Here is a 19,794-nt window from a genome sequence, read left to right as displayed (position 1 = left end):
TGCTGTACCATTTCCTAGCTGTTTGTTCTGAGGCAAGGTTCTTAGAGTGTCTTGGACACAGTTTACTCCTCTGAAAAATAAAAATGGGACTTTCTCTAATGAGCTATTATGTTGATAACAAGTTCATACATGTAAAACATTTAGAATAATGCTTTGCATATAGTAAGCATTCAGACAGCTCTAGTCATTGCTCTTGGTATCATCATAATTTAAGATTTTGACTCTTCTTTAAAGCCACTGTGGGCTTTGTCATCTCTGAAGACACCAGTCATACTGTAGCTCATCTAAATATTGAATATCACTCAGCGTGTGAAACATAATATATAACACTTCTGCCTGGACATCCTGTTGTTGAATTTTATTTGTATGCATTTCATGTATTGTCCAAAAAAATGAAAAATCCATATTCAATGGAAGATATTATAATCTCTATGAAAAAGCATAAGAAATTAAAATTCGAGACCCATAATTTGCTCTAAATACATTAACATGGATCTGTCAGAATACATACTTCAACTGAATTGATCCTTACCCCTCTCTCCTCTTCTCATTTTGTGTGAAAATAAGGACTCTCCTCATGGCCCCTTGTTGAAATGTGTTTTCATTTCAGGAACAGTTGACCTTCAAGGATGTGGCCATAGAATTCTCTCAGGAGGAGTGGGAATGCCTGGACCCTGCTCAGAGGGCCTTGTACAGGGATGTGATGCTGGAGACCTACAGGAACCTGCTCTCCCTGGGTGAGGATAACTTCCCTCCAGAAATTGGGATCTGCCCTTGGGTATCTTTGCATTTTCCCTTCTCTGCATTTTGGGAGCCCCTACATTGCTTCACTGAGCTCAAAGCCCTGTTGACTCAGACATGAAAAGCTTCATGGTGTAGTGTCAGGAGTTTAACGTTGTCCTTTCTTCTGGTGATCTGCCCACTTCATGATACACCAGGAGTTGTTCCAGAGCTTAAGTATTGATAAAGCCCAATTGGAAACTTAAAATATCTGATTCCCTATTTCATACTGCTGCGCTTTTGAGTCACTATTTTTTAAAAAATAAATTTATTTATTTATTTTAATTTTTCTTTTTGGCTGCGTTGGGTCTTCATTGCTGCACGTGGGCCTTCTCCAGTTGTGGCGAGTGGGGGCTACTCTTCATTGCAGTGCGCAGGCTTCTCATTGTGGCGGCTTCTCTTGTTGTGGAGCACAGGCTCTAGGTGCGCAGGCTTCAGTAGTTGTGGCTCACGGGTTCAGTAGTTGTGGTTCGCGGGCTCTAGAGCGCAGGCTCAGTAGTTGTGGCGCATGGGCTTAGTTGCTCCACGGCATGTGGGATCTTCCCGGACCAGGGCTCGAACCCATGTCCCCTGCATTGGCAGACAGATTCTTAACCACTGCACCACCAGGGAAGCCCTGAGTCACTACTTCTTGGAAGAAAGCCAGTTATCTGCACATGATACTATTCTGTCTGCATTCAGAAGGAGGCAAGCAGTGAATGAATGAATCTGTGAAACATTTTTTGAGACCCATTTGTTGTGTGCTCACTCCTGTGCTGATCAAAGAGCTGGGATTCTGGGAAACCCACAACATATTATTTTCTCTTTTGGGCAGTTATTTCTGTTCCTGACCTGAATATTATTTGCATTGTGGAGCAAGAGGAAGACCCCTTGACTGTGAAGAGTGACATGAAAATAGCAAAAAACCAGTGGGTGGGGATGTATCAAAAGTATGAACACAGGTCAGATCTGAGATGGGCAGAGAGGAAGCCACACCATTAATGGTGTTTGGAAATCTCTCCCTTCGTGGGAAGAGCTCTTTAGGAAATTCGAAGCTTATTACTTACGAACTTTTCTCAGGGGAAATCTTTCTTCTCCCCAGCGTAGCACACTCTCCTTCAACGTGTAAAATTCATCCTTTCACCTCCCTGTGGTGCTGCAGCTCCAATAGAATCAAAGGCAAGGTCTTTATCATGATGTACGCTCTGCCGTCTGGGTCTTGTGAACTTGTTGCTTGATTTGAGGAGCACTTGGTGAGTTGTTTCAAAGGCCTCTGTTTCCCCCTTGGTCTCTTCTTCTGTACTTGATTGCATGGGATTTTCCATTAAGAGCTGAGGCCTCCGTAGTCCAAACCCCTGGACCTGTCTCAGTTTGGTGTACCTGGAAGAACTAATTAAATGATGGGAAAACAGTGGCTGCTCTTAGATCCCATCTGGCACCTCGGAACCTGCATGGATCTGTTTCAGGCCATGTCTGCCATTCAGATCCCTCAGCCATTTCTTCGTTTTTTGTTTTTGTTTTTTCCTTTTTTTTTTTTTTGGCTGTGCCGTGCAGCTTGCAGGATCCTAGTTCCCCAGTCAAGGATTGAACTTGGGCCCGTGGCAGTGAAAACCCAGAATCCTAACCAGTGAATGTGCCAGGGAATTCCCCCTCAGCCATTTCTTCTGTTCTGCTTTTGCCACATACTTTTGGGGGGTGTGTAGTGGGGAAATGGGTTGGATCTTCTGTAATTGTTACTTAGGAAAACTATAAACAGTATGGACGAAGAGATTCTCTTTGATCCCCAATTCCACATGGGGAGCACGTATGAATCTCTGAGCTTGGCGACTGTGGGTAGAGCCCATGGTCCCGTGTTAAAGTTCTATAATATCTGACCCCAATATATTGTATTTTTCTTGTTCTTTTACCTCTCTACTTAGTCTGGGAATGTAGACTCTTCTTGATGTCATATTTTCTTTAGTTTGCATGATTTTGCCTCTGAGATTGCTTTTAAAATACCCATTCTTAGGTATTTGAAATTTCATCCTTTGTTTGTTTGTTTGTTGCTGTGGTAAGCCATCTTTAGGTGATGAATAACTTCTCTCCACTCTCCTGTGGAGTGGGTTTACTTGGAAACATAGCATTCTTTTTTTAATAATTAATTAATTAATTAATTAATTTATTTATTTTTGGCTGTGTTGGGTCTTCGTTGCTGCATGTGGGCTTTCTCTAGTTGCAGCGAGCGGGGGCTACTCTTTGTTGCGGTGAGCGGGCTTCTCATTGCGGTGGCTTCTCTTGTTGCGGAACATGGGCTCTAGGCACGCAGGCTTCAGTAGTTGTGGCACATGGGCTCAGTAGTTGTGGCTCGCGGGCTCTAGAGCGCAGGCTCAGTTGTTGTGGCGCACGGGCTCCGTGGAATGTGGGATCTTCCCGGAGCAGGCCTTGAACCCGTGTCCCCTGCCTTCGCAGGCAGATTCTTAACCACTGTGCCACCAGGGAAGCCCCCTGAAGCATCTTAATGAGAGAGCTTATGAAGTTGAATGATGCCTTCAATGAAGTACTGTTTTTTCTTTTTTTTAAGTAAATTTTTACTTATTTATTTATTTTTGTCCGCGTTTGGTCTTTTTTTTTTTTTTTTTTAAAGAAATTATGTTCTTTTTTTTTTTTTTTTTTTATAATTTTATTTATTTATTTATTTATGGCTGTGTTGGGTCTTCGTTTCTGTGGGAGGGCTTTCTCCAGTTGCGGCAAGCGGGGACCACTCTTCATCGCGGTGTGCGGGCCTCTCACTGTCGCAGCCTCTCTTGTTGCGGAGCACAGGCTCCAGACACGCAGGCTCAGTAATTGTGGCCCACGGGCTTAGTTGCTCCGCGGCATGTGGGATCTTCCCAGACCAGGGCTTGAACCCGTGTCCCCTGCATTGGCAGGCAGATTCTCAACCACTGCGCCACCAGGGAAGCCCCGCGTTTGGTCTTCGTTGCTGCTTGCGGGCTTTAGTTGCAGCAAGGGGGGCTACTTTCGTTGCGGTGCATGGGCTTCTCATTGTGGTGGCTTCTCATTGCGGAGCACGGGCTTCAGTAGTTGTGGCACGTGGGCTCAGTAGTTGTGGCTTGTGGGCTTAGTTGCTCTGCGGCATGTGGGATCTTCCCGGACCAGGGATCAAACCCGTGTCCCCTGCATTGGCAAGCGGATTCTTAACCACTGTGCCACCAGGGGAATACCTCTAAGCATTATAAATGAACTTGACTTTTATTTATTTAGTCATCAGGTTCATATTTTTATGATATTCTTAGTTTTCTTGTTTTTTTTTGTAATGTGTGGGTGGTTGAATTGGGGAATGTCCCTTCATTGTGAAATTGGTGACCAGACTCTTTTACAGTTCTTCATATATTTTCGGTATTAACCCATTATCACATAGTGATTTGCAAATATTTTCTCTCCCTTCTGCAGATTGTCTTTTCATTCTACTGAGTGTGATTTGACGCACAATAGTTTGTAATTTTGACGTAGTCCAATTTATCTGTTTTTACTTCCGTTTGCTGTGCTTTTGCAGTCATATGTTCTCAATCATTGCTGTATCCAATGCCATTAAGATTTTTTCCTATGTTTTCTTCTAGGAGTTTTATGCTTTTAGGTTGTATGTTTAGATCTTTGTTCTGTTTTTTTAATTAATTAATTAATTAATTTGGCTGTGTTGGGTCTTAGTTGCAGCATGTGGTATCTTCGTTGTGTCATGTGGGATCTTTCGTTGTGGCGCACACGCTTCTCTCTAGTTGTGGCATGCGGGCTCAGTAGTTGCAGCGCATGGGGTTAGTTGCCCCACGACATATGGGATCTTAGTTCCGTGACCAGGGGTCGAATCCGCATCCCCTGCTTTGGAAGGTGAATTCTTAACCACTGGACCACCAGGGAAGTCCCTAGATCTTTGTTCTATTTTGAGTTAATTTTTTAGTTGGGTTCATGCAGCAGTCCAACTACATTCTTTTACATGTGGGTATCTGATTTTCTCAACATCTTTTTTTCAAGAGGCTGCGTTTCCCTCATTAACGAATCTTGACACCCTTGTGGCATGTCATTTGACTGTATATGCAAGAGTTTATTTCTGACGTCTTTTCCACTGGTGTTTCTGTCTGTCTTTATACTGGTACCACACTCTTACTATTAGTTTTGCTTTTTAATAAGTTTTGAAATAAGGAAGTATGAGACCTTCAACTTTGTTCTTTTCAAGGTTGTTTTTCCTATTCAGGGTCTCTTGAGATTCAGTGTGTGTCCTAGGATGTAAGTGTTTATTTTTTCCAAAATTGATATTGTGGTTTTGCTAGGTATTGCTTTGAATCTCTTGATCATTTTGTGGGTATTGATGTAATGACAGTGTTGTCTTTCAGTCCATGAACTGGGGATATCTGCATTTACGTGTGTATTTTCTAATAATTTTCAGCAACGATTTTAGTTACAGTGTACAAGTCTTTTTTATGTGGCTAATGTTTTGCCTAAGTATTTTATTCTTTTTGATGCTATTTGAAATGGAAATGTTTTCTCAATTTTCTTTCTAACTGTTCATCATTAACATATAGAAATACAATTTTTACATGTTGACTTTATATCTTCCAATTTTTCTGAATTCATTAGTTACTTATATCAGGGTTCTTTGGTGGAATCTCATGTTTTTTCTACATATTAGATTATGTCCTTTCTAAACAGACATAATTTTCTTCTCCTTTCTCTAATTGGATACCTTTTATTTTGTTTTCTTGCCCATTTGTCTGGCTGGGACTCCAGCTATGTGTTTAATAGAAATAGTGAGAGTAGGTATGTTGTCTTGTTCCTGATCTGAGAGTAAAAGCTTTCAGTCTTTCCCCATTGTGTATGATGCTAGCTGTGGGCTTTTTATATTAGTCTTTTATTGTGTTACTGTATTTATTTCTATTCCTACTGTATTGAGTGTTTTTATTATGAAAGGCTGTTAACTAGTCAAATGCTCTTCTGCATCAGTTGAGATAATCATGTAGTGTATTTTCTTATATTTAATGTGCAGTTTTACATTGAAAGATTTCATTTGTTGGAGCATCCTTGCATTCCAAGAATATATCCTCTTTGGTTGTACTGTATAATCCTTTTGTAGTACTGTTAAATTTCATTTACTCTTGTTTGATTGATGAGTTTTGCATCAATAATCATCAGAGATAGTGGGTTTTTTTTTTAAGATTTATTTATTTTATATTTTATTTTTGGCTGCGTTGGGTCTTCGTTGCTGCGTGCAGGTTTTCTCTAGTTGTGGCGATGGGGGCTGCTCTTCGATGTGGTGCACAGGCTTCTCATTGCGTTGGCTTCTCTTGTTGCAGAGCACGGGCTCTAGGTGCACGGGCTTCAACGGTTGTGGCACGCGGGCTCAGTAGTTGTGGCTCGCAGTCTCTAGAGTGCAGGCTCAGTAGTTGTGGCGCACGGGCTTAGTTGCTCTGCGGCATATGGGATCTTTCCGGACCAGGGCTCGAAACTGTGTCCCCTGCATTGACAGGAGGATTCTTAAACACTGCGCCACCAGGGAAGTCTGGTTTTTGGGTTTTTTTGTAGAGTCTTTGTCTGACTTTGATTGTAGAGTAATTCTAGTCTCATAATGAGTTTTGAAGTGTTTCCTGTTCAAATTTTGGGGAAGAGTTTGAAGAAACTTGATCTTAATTCTTTTAAGATGTTGGGTAGAATTCAGTAGAGACGCTATCTAGCTTTCCTTTGGATTTTCTTTCTTTCTTTTTTTTTTTTTTTCCTGGCTGCACCACATGGCGTGTGGAATCTTAATTCCCTAATCAGGGATCAAATCTTGCCCTGCAGTGGAAGCACGGAGTCTTAACCACTGGAGCACCAGAGAAGTCCTCCTTTGATTTTGATCAGTGATTTTTGATTAGTGACTCAGTCTCCTTACAAGGAATGGGTCTGTTCAGATTTTTTATTTCTTCATGACTCTATTGATAGGTGTGTGTCTCGGGGAATTCATTTAGATTTTGCAATATTTAGGCATAGAACTGTTCTTGGTATTCTCTTCTAATTTTTCTTTATTTCTGTGGAATCAATTGTAATGCCCCCACTTTCGTCTTTTATTTTAGTTATTGGGCCTTCTCTCTTTTTGGTTAGTTAATCTACTTAAAGGTTTATTATGTCTATCTGATTAAAGAACCAACTTTTAATCTTGTGATTTTCTGTAGTTTTTTATTCTTTTTATATATCTCTTAATTTAATTTTTTTCTTTCTAGCTCTGACTCTGTTTCCTACGGTCTTTTTTTCTATTTTCATTTTTAAAATTATTTTTATTCACATGATAAACCAGTATCTTTTATGTGCATTCCTTTGTATTTTGTTTTTTCAAGCTTTAAGATATAATCAACATATAATATTGTGTAAGGTAAGTGTGATGATTTGATACATGTGTATATTTTGAAAAGATTACCAGGTATGTTTGTTAAAACATCCATTAACTCACATAATTACAATTTTGTTTGTGTGTTGAGAACATTAGAAGGTTACTGTCTTAACAACTTTCAAGTATATAATACAGTATTGATAATCATAGTCAGCATGCTGTATGTTAGATCCCCAGAACTAATTCATCTTGACTAACATCTCCCCATTTCTGCTATGCCCCAGCCTTTGGTAATCACTATTTTACTTTCTGTTTGTATTTGGCTTTTTTTCCCCCCACATATAAGTGAGATTATTCTATGTTTGTTTTTTTCTCGACTTATTTTACTTAGCATACTTCAAATGCTTTCCATGTTGGTCCAGATAGCAGGATTTCATTCTTTCTTATGGCTGAATAATATCTCACTTTGTATAGAAATGAGATTTTTTTTAATCCATTCATTAGTTGGACACTTAGGTAGTTTCCATATCTTGGCTATTGCTTATACTGCTCTAATGAACATAGGAATGCAGATATCTCTTTGTGATAGTGATGACTTCATTTCTTTTCAGTATATACCCACATGTGGAATAACTACATTATGTGGTACTTTTAAAAAAAATACTTTGACTGTAATTAGTTTTATCCAGTGGCTAAAACTAATTATAATCTTCCGATAGTACGGTAGCGTTCTCTTTAATCCACAACCTTACTAACACTCATACCTCTTGGTTTATTTGTTTTTGTTTTCTTTTGGCTGTGCTGCTGGACCACCAGGGAATTCCCCCTCTCTTGTCTTTTTGTTAATAGCCATTCTAAAGGTGTGAAGTGATATCTCCTTGAGGGTTTGATTTGCATTTTCTCCTAAAGGAGGAGCTGGGAACTGGGGAACTTTCTCCTGTTTATTCTCACCTTATTGTGCCTGGGAGGGATTGAGTCAAAAATCATTATGATTACACTTTTTGGTTCTGTGTTTTCAGTGTAGGCATTTCTTTGGGTGCTTCAGCTTCTCACCTGGTTCTTAGAGTTATTCCAAAGGATTTTGTTGGGAATTCCCTGGCGGTCCAGTCTTTAGGACTCTGTGCTTTCACTGCCAAGGGCAAGGGTTCAGTCCCTGGTCGGGGAACTAAGATCCCGCCAGCCATGTGGTGTGGCCAAAAAAACAAAACAAAACAAAACAAAACAAAACCCACAAAGGGTTTTGTTCTTGTTGTATATTGTTGTTAATTCAGTGTCTCCATGGGCTGAGTGCCTGGAGTTTACTGGTCTGCTATATTGCCAACATCGTTTTTCATGTCTTTTTTATGGCAGAGATTGTGTTAAGAGATCCAGTGCTATGATTTCCAGTAATTAGAGCAGGGCAGCAAAACGGACACTATTGTTTTTAACACCGAATAAGGAGTCTTAGTCTAAAAAGTTGATATGACAAATTGTTAAAATTTTTACAATGTTAGGTAATTAATAATTTAGTTAATAAGATTCTTTTTCTTTTTAAATTTATTTATTTATTTTTGGCTGAGTTGGGTCTTTGTTGCTGGGAGTGGGCTTTCTCTAGTTGTGGTGAGCAGGGGCTACTCTTCGTTGCGGTGCACGGGCTTCTCATTGCAGTGGCTTCTCTTGTTGTGGAGCATGGGCTCTAGGCGCACGGGCTTCAGTAGTTGTGGCACGCAGGCTTCAGTAGTTGTGGCATGCGGGCTTCAGTAGTTGTAGCTCACGGGCTCTAGAGCACAGGCTCAGTAGTTGTGGCACACAGGCTTAGTAGCTCCGCGGCATGTGGGATCTGCCCGGACCAGGGCTCGAACCCACGTCCCCTGCATTGGCAGGCGGATTCTTAACCACTGTGCCACCAGGGAAGCCCTCTTTTTTCTTTTTTTAACTAATATGATCACATCTTAAAATGCTCATGCCTTGGGAAACACCTCCTCTTATCTTTGTTTCCTGAAACGAACTCTCTGCCCACCCAGCTAGGAGATTATCATTGTGAACACTTGTCTCCCTGCTTTGCTATACTGTAAGGTTTCATTGTATCTGCAAGAAAATGTGCAGAATAAACTCATCTATCTCCTCTTTATGGCCATTTCCTATGTTTTCCTTCCAGATCCTGCTTCTTACATTCTTGGATGTATCTCTGGGAATGTCTGTGTATTTTTCTCACTCTCTGTTTTTTTGGGGGGGGGTCTTTGTTGCTAAGCACGGGCTTTCTCTAGTTGCGGTGATCGGGGCTACTCTTCGTTGCAGTGCACAGGCTTCTCATTGCAGTGGCTTCTCTTGTTGCAAAGCACAAGCTCTAGGCACGTGGGCTTCAGTAATTGTGGCACGTGGGCTCAGTAGTTGCAGTTCGTGGGCTCTAGAGTGCAGGCTCAGTAGTTGTGGCTCACGGGCTTAGTTGCTCCATGGCATGTGGGATCTTCCCAGACCAGGGCTGAACCCGTGTCCCCTGCATTGGCAGGCACCAGCAGAGAAACCCGTGTTTTTCTCTTGAATATATATTCCTGGCAATGGAACTCGTGGATATTAAAATTGGTACATTTCATAACAAATATTGCTAGAGATGAAAACCTGCTTTCTCTTTACAATGTCATACTCTCTCCCGTTTTAAATTTCTTTTGTTTTTGTTGCATGCCCATGGTATAAGTCCCATGGTTGAGAATGAGATGGTACAGTGCTACTTACTAAACCAGTTCTTCTTTTCTTCCCCATTCAGTATTCTCATTGCCCTGGTACAGTTACATTCCCACAGTTTAGAAAGCACAAGCTGTGTTCCCACACGTCCATTACTCCTTGTCCTCCATTCTTGGCCTTCCCAGTTCTGACCTTTCCTCACATGGTCCCTTGATGTGGATGGAATACACTGTTATTTGCTAGCATATTCAGTTTTTTCTTCTGAACTCCGTAATTTCCAGAGCCCTTTTTCACCCATCCCACTGTCTTCCCACACTGTTCACATTGTAAAAAATCATGTGTATTCCTACAGTGAATTAATTTCACTAGGCAGGACCTTAATTTATATGTGCAGAGGTGGAGCGTCCGAAATCATTTCCAGGAAGGATGGCTGAATAATGCTATATACAACTCAGTTCTTGTATCACCCTTGAAATTTTCTTTCTGAACTCTTGGTATTAATATCCTGTTTCTCTCACTTACTTTTTGTGTAAATTGGTTTCATGTACATGAACCCTTTGCGTCTGATGCCCACAGGGTTTGAAAAATTGGGCATAGAATATTTCATGTTCCACAGTAAAGATTTGAAGGTTACTTTTAAAAAATACTAACTTTCATGTTTATTGTGAGCTATCCGTTTGTCTACATTATAACTTGGATGTTTTTATTTGTAATTGATCCCAACAACATTGTCTCTGACCCTAGTTAATAAATTTTCAGGGCTTCCCTGGTGGCTCAGTGGTTAAGAATCCACCTGCCAATGCAGGGGACACGGGTTCGAGCCCTGATCCGGGAAGATCCCACATACCGTGGAGCAACTAAACCCATGCGCCACAACTACTGAGCCTGTGCTTTAGAGCCCATGAGCCCAACTACTGAAGCCTGTGCACCTAGAGCCGATGCTCTGCAACGAGAGAAGCCATCACAATGAGAAGCCCGTGCATGCACCACAACAAAGAGTAGCCCCCGCTCGCCACAACTAGAGAAAGCCCACGCGTAGCAACAAAGACCCAACGCAGCCAAAAATAAATACATAAAATAAATATATTTTTAAAATAATAAATAAATAAATAAATAAATTTTCAGTGCACACTGTATTACATACACTTTGGGGCCAATAATTTAAGGTAACTGCCTAGATAGGCCATAGCTCAATGCTATCTGTTTTCCGATACTAAACTGCCATTTGTTTACATTATTCATCAGGTAAGCTTGTTTTGGATTATTTACCATTATAATAAATTGTCGGTTCTTTAGCATTTACTTACGTACAAATATGCAGAAATTTTGTACAATATAATACTTTTTTCTCCTCAGTTACAAGACAGCAGTGGGATTCCCTGGCAGTCCAGTGGTTAGGACTCAGTGCTTTCACTGCCATGGGCCCAGGTTTGACCCCTGGTTGGGGAACTAACATCCTACAAGCCACTTGGCGTGGCCAAAAAAAAAAAAAAAAAAGACAGCATTATGCTTACTGCCAATTACTGTGCTTTGGGGTCATGGTGGGAAAATGCCCTTTTTTTGAGAGCTAATACAAGTTTGTACAGCGTTAGGGTTTTTGTCATAGGGTGTTTGGAACTAGGCTGCCCTAAAATTATTATTTTTTTATTTTTTTATTTTTCTCAGTTATATATCCTTATTTTGTTATTAACGTATAGTTGATTTACAGTATTATATAAGTTTCGAGTGTACGACATAGTGATTCACAATTTTTAAAGGTTATACTCTACCTAAGATTACTTTGAATCACATGTGATCACTTTCTTTCATAAGGGATCATATTTCTTTACTGTTCCTTAAATTTTGAACATTTTGTTTGGGAAGTTTCATTACTCTGTTCAGGATAAGTATTATTTTTGGTTTAATATCGTGTTATCAACAAGAAATGACTTTGTTCTGACCTATAATTAATAGGATTCCTATGGTTCTTTATATCTTGTAGATATCTGTCATATATATGTGATGAAGAAATTACAACCTAAAGTGAACAGTGATGGAGGAGAAGTATTCCAAACAGTGATGTTGGAAACACGTGAAAGCCATGAAATAAGAGATTTTTACTTCAAGGAAATCCAGGAAAATATGCATGACTTTGAGTATCAGTGGAGAGATGATGAAAGAAATGGCAAAGGAATGCCTATAACCTGTAAAGAAAATCTCACTTATAAAAGAAATCAACCTTGGAAAAGGGATGCAGGAAACAAGCCTGTTGAAAATAGGCTTGGATCAAGCTTTCGAGATAAACTGCTGATATATCAAGCTGAAGGGAAAATTTATGAATGTAATCAAGCTGTGAAGTCTACCAACAGTAGAGGCTCATTTTCAATACTTGAAAGAATTCCTCCTAGTGTCCAGGCCAACATTTCTAATATATATGGGAATGATCTTACCCATCTTTCAGTACTGACACAGGAACAGAAAGCATACAAGGGAAAACCTTACAAATGTGGTCAGTTTGGCAAAATGTTTCGTCAGGGCTCATACCTCACTAGACATCAGATAATCCACACAGGAGAGAAATCATACAAATGTGATATATGTGGCAAAGTCTTTAGTCGAAGTTCACACCTTGCAAGTCATCGGAAAATTCATACTGGAGAGAAGCCTTACAAATGTAATGAGTGTGGCAAGCTCTTTAGTCAAAAAGCACACCTTGGAAATCATCAGCGAATTCATAGTGGAGAGAAACCTTACAAATGTCATGAGTGTGGCAGAGCCTTTACCCTTCGCTCAAATCTCATCAGACATCAGAAAATTCATACAGGAAAGAAATTATATAGATGTGATATATGTGGCAAAGTCTTTAGTCGAAATTCACACTTTGCAAGTCATCAGAGACTTCATACTGGAGAGAAACCTTACAAATGCAGTGAGTGTGGCAAGGTCTTTAGTCAAAAGTCACACCTTACAAGACATCAGAGAATTCATAGTGGAGAGAAACCTTACAAATGTAATGAGTGTGGCAAAACCTTTAATTTTCGCTCAAACCTCATTAAACATCAGAAAATTCATATAGGAAAGAAATTATATAAATGTGATGTATGTGGCAAAGTCTTTATTAGAAATTCACACTTCGCAAGTCATCAGACACTTCATACTGGAGAGAAACCTTACAAGTGCAATGAGTGTGGCAAGGTCTTTAGTCAAAATTCACATCTTACAAGACATCAGAGAATTCATAGTGGAGAGAAACCTTACATGTGTAATGAGTGTGGTAAAGCTTTTAGCCAAAGTTCAAGCCTGGTTGACCATCGGAAAAGTCATTCTGGAGAGAAACCATATAAGTGTTTTGAATGTGGCAAGGCCTTTAAGCAATGGTATTACATCAAGATTCACCGAAGAATTCACACTGGAGAGAAACCATACAAATGTGATGTGTGTGGCAAGGCCTTTATTGCTCTTTCAAGCCTAACTAATCATCAGGTAATCCATACTGGAGAGAGACCTTACCAATGTAATGAATGTGGGAAGGCATTTAGGCAACAGTCTGAAATCAGGATTCACCAAAGAATTCATGATGCAGAGAACCCTTTCAAGTGTAATGAATGTGGGAAAGCCTTTACTCAGCGTTCAACTCTCACTACACATCAGATAATCCATAAAAGAGAGAAACCATATAAATGTGATGTATGTGGAAAGGTCTTTAGTCAAAAATCACACTTTAAAATCCACCAGAGAATTCATTCTGGGGAGAAGCCATACAAATGTCATGAGTGTGACAAAGCCTTTATTGTGCGTTCGAGCCTCACTTCCCATCAGGTAATCCATACAGGAGAGACAGCACATAAATGTGACGTTTGTGGCAAGGGCTTCAGTCAAAATTCACACCTCGTGACTCACCGTAGAGTTCATACTGGAGAGAAACCTTACAAATGTAATGTGTGCAGCAAAGCATTTAGTGTGCAATCAGGCTTAACTTCCCATCAGGTAATCCATACAGGAGAGAAACCACATAAATGTAATGTATGTGGCAAGGGCTTCAGACAGACTTATCACCTAGTGAATCATCAGAGAATTCATACAGGAGAAAAGCCTTTCAAATGTAATGAATGTGGCAAAACATTTAGCGTGCAGTCAACCTTAACTTCCCATCAGGTAATCCATACGGGAGAGAAACCACATAAATGCGATGTGTGTGGCAAGGGCTTCAGACAAAGTTCACAACTCGTGACTCACCGTAGAATTCATACTGGAGAGAAACCTTACAAATGTAATGAGTGTAACAAAGCATTTAGTATGCGATCAACCTTAACTTCCCATCAGGTAATCCATACAGGAGAGAAACCATTTAAATGTGAAGTATGTGCAAAATTCTTCAGTTATAGGTCTCACCTTGTGTATCATCGGAGAATTCATACTGGAGAGAAAACTTACAAATGACTTGATTGTGGCAAAGTCTTTATTTTGCGTTCAAGCCTATCTTACCATGAGGTAATCCACACTGGTGAGAGACATTACAAATGTAATCAGTGTTGCAAGGCTTTTAGAAGGTGTTCACTCCTTAGGCTTCATGAGAAAATTCATACTCAATAGAAGCTGTATAAATGTATCGTGTGTGTCAAGGCTTTTAGAGAATGGTTTGACCTTAGTATTCGATAAAGAATTCATTCTGGAGAGAAACCTTACAAATGATATGAGTGTGTAAAACCTTTACTTGGGTCACATCTCGCCAATCATCAGGTAATCCGTACTGGACAAAACCTTACACATTTACTGAATGTGGCAAGGCTTTTTAGGTATTGCCTAAACTCGGGGTTCACCAAATACTTTGTACTTACAAATGCAAGGAATGTGGCAAAGTTTTGAATTATTGCTTACTTTCAGGATACATAAGAATGTATGTCTTGGAGACAAGCCACACAAATCTAATGTGCATAGCAAGGATTTTACCCAGACATAAAAGGGGGAACATACTGGAGCAATAGTTTACAAATGCAATGGGAGTGGCAACAGTTTTACCTTGAGTTCAAGTATTATACAACAACTGAGAGTCCATATCGAGGAGAAGCTGTATGAATGTATGGACAGAGGTTTATCCAGGCCTCACACTGCACTAGACTTCAAAATATACATCTTTCAGAAAAACCACACAAAAGTAATGTGCAGGCTAAGGCTTTACCCAAAGATCAAAACTGTGGAACATAAGAGGAGTTATAGGGCTTCTGTGGTGGCGCAGTGGTTAAGAATCCGTCTGCCAATACAGGTGACACGGGTTCAAGCCCTGGTCTGGGAAGATCCCACATGCAGCGGAGCAACTAAGCCCGTGCGCCACAACTACTCAGCCTGCGCTCTAGAGCCCAGGAGTCACAACTACTGAGTCCGTGTGCCACAACTACTGAAGGCCACGTGCCTAGAGCCCATGCTCCGCAATAAGAGAAGCCACTGCAATGAGAAGCCTGCACACTGCAACCAAGGGTGAACCCCGCTCGCCACAACTAGAGAAAGCCCGCATGCAGTGATGAAGACCCAATGCAGCCAAATAAATAAATAAATAAACCTTTATTTAAAAAATAAAGAATCTGCCTGCCAATGCAGGAGACATGGGTTCAAGCCCTGGTCCAGGAAGATCCCACATGCTGCGGAGCAACTAAGCCCGTGTGCCACGACTACTGAGCCTGCGCTCCAGAGCCCGCGAGCCACAACTACTGAAGCCCATGTGCTTAGAGGACATGCTCTGCAACAAGAGAAGCCACTGCAATGAAAAGCCTGCACACCGCAACGAAGGGTAGTTAGCCCCTGCTTGCCTCAACTAGGGAAAGCCCGTGAGCAGCAACGAAGACCCAAAGCAGCCAAAAAAAAAAAAAAAAGTTATATTGAAGAGCAACCTTGCAAATGTAATGAATGTTGTAAAGTTTTTTTTAATCAAGTATTCACATCTTGGGTGTAATGAGTGAATTCATGCAGGACAGAAACTATACAGATATACTAAACGTGGAAATACCTTTTAAGAAACAGTGTGTTCTTAAGATTCACCAAAGAATTCATGTTGGGGAGAATCCTTACAAATGTAATGAATGTGTAAATTTTTTGGCCAATTCTTACAACACACCATACAGCCAATAATCTATACTAGGAATAACTGTCTTTACTTCTCTGAGATTAACCTGAGATGTTACATACTACAGAATAATTACAAGTCACAAAATATTAAAACTTATGACATGTTGTGTGTATCACTGCAGCAAGGACATGTGGAAATGGCCCATTCTGTTCTAATAAAATATAGAGTATTTCATTTGAGTGTTCTTGAAAAGGCTGCATTGCTACTTTATGAATTTCAAGCTAAGGTTTGAAGTCTTTTGATTTTATACCTTTATTACAGGAATTTCCTGATGGTCTCTGGGATGGAGTCAAGACAAAGGGGCCAAATTCACTAGGTGTGGTTCATTCATATCCACCTTTCCTGGAAAAACAATACCAAAGGACTTCCCTGGTGGTCCAGTAGTAAAGAATCCACCTTCCAGTGCAGGGGACGTGGGTTAATCCCTGGTCAGGGAACTAAGATCCCACATGCCGTGGGGAAACTAGCCCACGCGCTGCAACTACTGAGCTTGCGCTTCTCAACTAGAGAGCCCGCGTGCCACAAACTACAGATCCCATGCGCCCTGGAGCCTGCATGCCACAACTAGAGAAGAGAAAACCCTCATGCCACAACTAGAGAGAAGCCCACCTGCCACAACAAAGACCCAATCTGCTGTAACGAAAGATCCTGCATGCCTCAATGAAGATCCCACGTGCCACAACTAAGACCCCACCTGGCCAAAAAAAAAAATATACAGAGTTACGTAACTCAATGTTGAATGAATTAGAATCAGGGAAGGGCAGAGAATAATGTAAAACTATGATATCAGTTATCATGCTTATGTTCAAGGAACCCATCCATAGACAGGCTACAGGGGGTTATAGTACAGAATGTTCTACCAACTGACCATGAACAGATTAAGCATTAAGGACTGGACTTTTCATGGGAGGAGAGTGACAGGTTACTAGGACTCGTTATTTGTTAGAAATAACACACTGGAAATGGTGGTTACATTCTCCATTGAATGGCAATGGTTAATGAAAAATTAGTCTTTTTTTTCAATAAATTTATTTTTGGCTGCATTGGGTCTTCGTTGCTGCACGTGGGCTTTCTTTAGTTGCAGCAAGCGGGGGCTACTTTTTGTTGTGGTGTGCAGGCTTCTCATTGCAGTGGCTTCTCTTGTTGCAGAGCATGGGCTCTGGAGCACAGGCTCAGTAGTTGTGGTGCACGGGCTTAGTTGCTCTGCAGCATGTGGGATATTCCAGGACCAGGGCTCGAACCCCTGTCCCCTGCATTGGCAGGTGGATTCTTTTTTTTTTTTTTTTTTTTTTTTTTTTTTTTTAAGGATTTTCTTTATTTATTTATTTATTTATTTATTTATTTTTTTGGCTGTGTTGGGTCTTCGGTTCGTGCGAGGGCTTTCTCCAGTTGCGGCAAGCGGGGGCCACTCTTCATCGCGGTGCGGGGACCGCTCTTCATCGCGGTGCGCGGGCCTTTCTCTATCGCGGCCCCTCCCGTTGCGGGGCACAGGCTCCAGACGCGCAGGCTCAGCAATTGTGGCTCACGGGCCCAGCTGCTCCGTGGCATGTGGGATCTTCCCAGGCCAGGGCTCGAACCCGTGTCCCCTGCATTAGCAGGCAGATTCTCAACCACTGCGCCACCAGGGAAGCCCTGGCAGGTGGATTCTTAACCACTGCACCACCAGGGAAGTCTGAAAAATTAGTCTTATTCTTGGAAATTGAATAGAAAGCAGTTAACCAAGAGTGGAATTTAATCAGAACAAACCAAATAGTATTTGTAGTTATATGATTCACATTTAATAGCTGCTGCTGTTTTATTCAGAATGTATGATAGGTCTCTTATTTAATAAATCACTTTTTTCTTAACCACGGATTAATCATGTTCCTTCTACCAATACAGTTTTATCCCACCTCAGTAATATATTACAGAAACTAAGAATGCACTATTAGGCTCTCAGGGCTGAAAGTATCTGTAACAATTTCTTTCCATGAAGGAATCAAGCAGCATACTTGGGGAGATTACATACTCATAATTTGTACTTTAGTTATTCTTTCCACACTCTATCCCAGAATATTCGGATGGCTATAGTGAAAATACCATAGCAGTGCATTTTAGAGGCTGACTTCCATTAATGTGCAAAAATGGAACTGAGTAAATTTAAAGATCTAATTGGCTAGGACTTCCCTACTGGTCCAGTGGTTAAGAATCTGCCTTCCAATGCAGAGGACGTGGGTTCAATCCCTGGTCGGGGAACCAAGATCCCAGATGCCACAGGGCAACTAAGCCTGTGCGCCACAGCTAGAGAGCCCAGGTGCCACAACTACTGAGCCCCCAGGCTGTAGAGCCCATGCGCCGCAATGAAGGATCTCACGTGCCACAACGAAGATCATGCGTGCTGCAACTAAGACTCCACACAGACTAATTAATTTTAAAAAACATCTGATTGGCTTTGTTGAATGATTCATGAATAGGGCAGCATGCCACCTAGTAAATAGGGTGGTGCTCAAGGAGCTGTACAATTATGAATGCTTTTGTAGGGAGAAAGTGGGTTAGACAAGAAACGTACTGGCACAAAAAAAATTAAAAAGGATTGTTTCAGGCTAGGTCTCCTATTTTGGGTAGTCGTGCAGCTGAGGTCTTATTCTGTAGATAACCTCACTAGTGTTGATCTGGAAATTGCAGAGTTACTGGTTTCAGGCCATGTTCTAGGGAGGGATGAAACTACAATTAAGACTTGGTTTGCTGTCCTGGGGTGAAGGGACTCTGCCTTGGCCTTGTTATTCCTTTTTCACACCACCTAAAACCTGACATACTTTCACGAATATGCACTATATGAATATATTTTATGTGGGTTTTTTTGTGTGTGTGCTAGAGTAAAAACTATGGCATAAACCTTGATTTACATGAAGTGAAAATAGGAATATAGGAAGTAAACCAAAAATATAAAAGATTTTCAGAAATCATTAAAAGTAGAACAGTCATTTTTGTGCTTGGAATGCTTAGTGAAATAGTTTGAAAAGGTCAGTGTTCTTCAGTTTCCTTTTAAGAATAAACAATATACAGGGGGCTTCCCTGGTGGCACAGTGGATAAAACTCCGCGCTCCCAATGCAGGGGGCCCAGGTTCAATCTCTGATCAGGGAACTGGATCCCACGTGCATGCTGCAACTAAGAGTTCACATGCCACAACTTGCTTCAGTCTCACTAGCAGGACTTGAAAGCAAACTCTTGCCAAAAAGACATTGTCGGGTTTTTGTTTTGTGTGTGTGTGTGTGGTGTTTTCCTGTTGTTTTTGTTTTGTTTTTGGTTTTTGGTTCAGCTGTGCAGCTTGCAGGATCTTAGTTCCCTAACCAAGGTCCTAACCACTGGCCCAACAGGATATTCCCTTACTTACACCATTTTCATCTTAAGAGGAAACATCTTAGTTTCCGACATAACTGGCCCACACAACTGTAAGCTTTTTTTTTTTATTTTAATGAGGATTTATTCCACAATGATTTCTTTTTTAAAAAATAAATTTATTTATTTATTTTTGCCTGTGTTGGGTCTTCGTTGCTGTGCATGAGGTTTCTCTAGTTATGCTGAGTGGGGGGGCTACTCTTTGTTGCGGTGTGCAGGCTTCTCATTGTGGTGGCTTCTCTTGTTGCGGAGCACGGGCTCTAGGCGCGCGGGTTTCAGTGGTTGTGGCACGTGGGCTCAGTAGTTGTGGCTCGCGGGGTCTAGAGCACAGGCTCAGTAGTTGTGGCCCATGGGCTTAGTTGCTCTGCGGCATGTGGGATCTTCCCGGACCAGGGCTTGAACCCGTGTACCCTGCATTGGCAGGTGGATTCTTAACCACTGCGCCACCAGGGAAGTTCCCAACTGTAAGCTTTTTATCTTAAAACTATTACAGTCACTTAAACTAAGCACGTGAAGTTACTGGGAAGCACCTTCGGTGCCCGCCTCCTGCCCGGAAGTCTCGCT

General features: G+C 41.1%; 2 protein-coding genes across 2 annotated transcripts in view; both read left to right on the top strand.

The window, feature by feature from the left end:
* Nucleotides 1-17,109, top strand: part of LOC114235400 (zinc finger protein 665-like) — a 427,904-nt gene extending 410,795 nt beyond the window's left edge. The window contains exon 4 of the mRNA XM_028165906.2: nucleotides 11,733-17,109. Within this exon, the coding sequence (XP_028021707.2) occupies nucleotides 11,733-14,170 (2,438 nt within the window). The 3' untranslated portion in view covers nucleotides 14,171-17,109. The remainder of the gene's footprint in view (nucleotides 1-11,732) is intronic.
* The window catches only part of LOC103016606 (zinc finger protein 525-like), a 103,886-nt gene that overhangs the window by 10,807 nt on the left and 73,285 nt on the right, over nucleotides 1-19,794 (top strand). Inside the window, exon 3 of the mRNA XM_057533664.1 lies at nucleotides 611-737. Coding sequence (XP_057389647.1) covers nucleotides 611-737 — 127 coding nt within the window. The remainder of the gene's footprint in view (nucleotides 1-610; nucleotides 738-19,794) is intronic.

Source organism: Balaenoptera acutorostrata, chromosome 19 (genome assembly GCF_949987535.1).
Source record: "Balaenoptera acutorostrata chromosome 19, mBalAcu1.1, whole genome shotgun sequence".
NCBI classification, from domain to species: domain Eukaryota; kingdom Metazoa; phylum Chordata; class Mammalia; order Artiodactyla; family Balaenopteridae; genus Balaenoptera; species Balaenoptera acutorostrata.
This window is presented reverse-complemented; position numbering and strand designations above follow the sequence as displayed.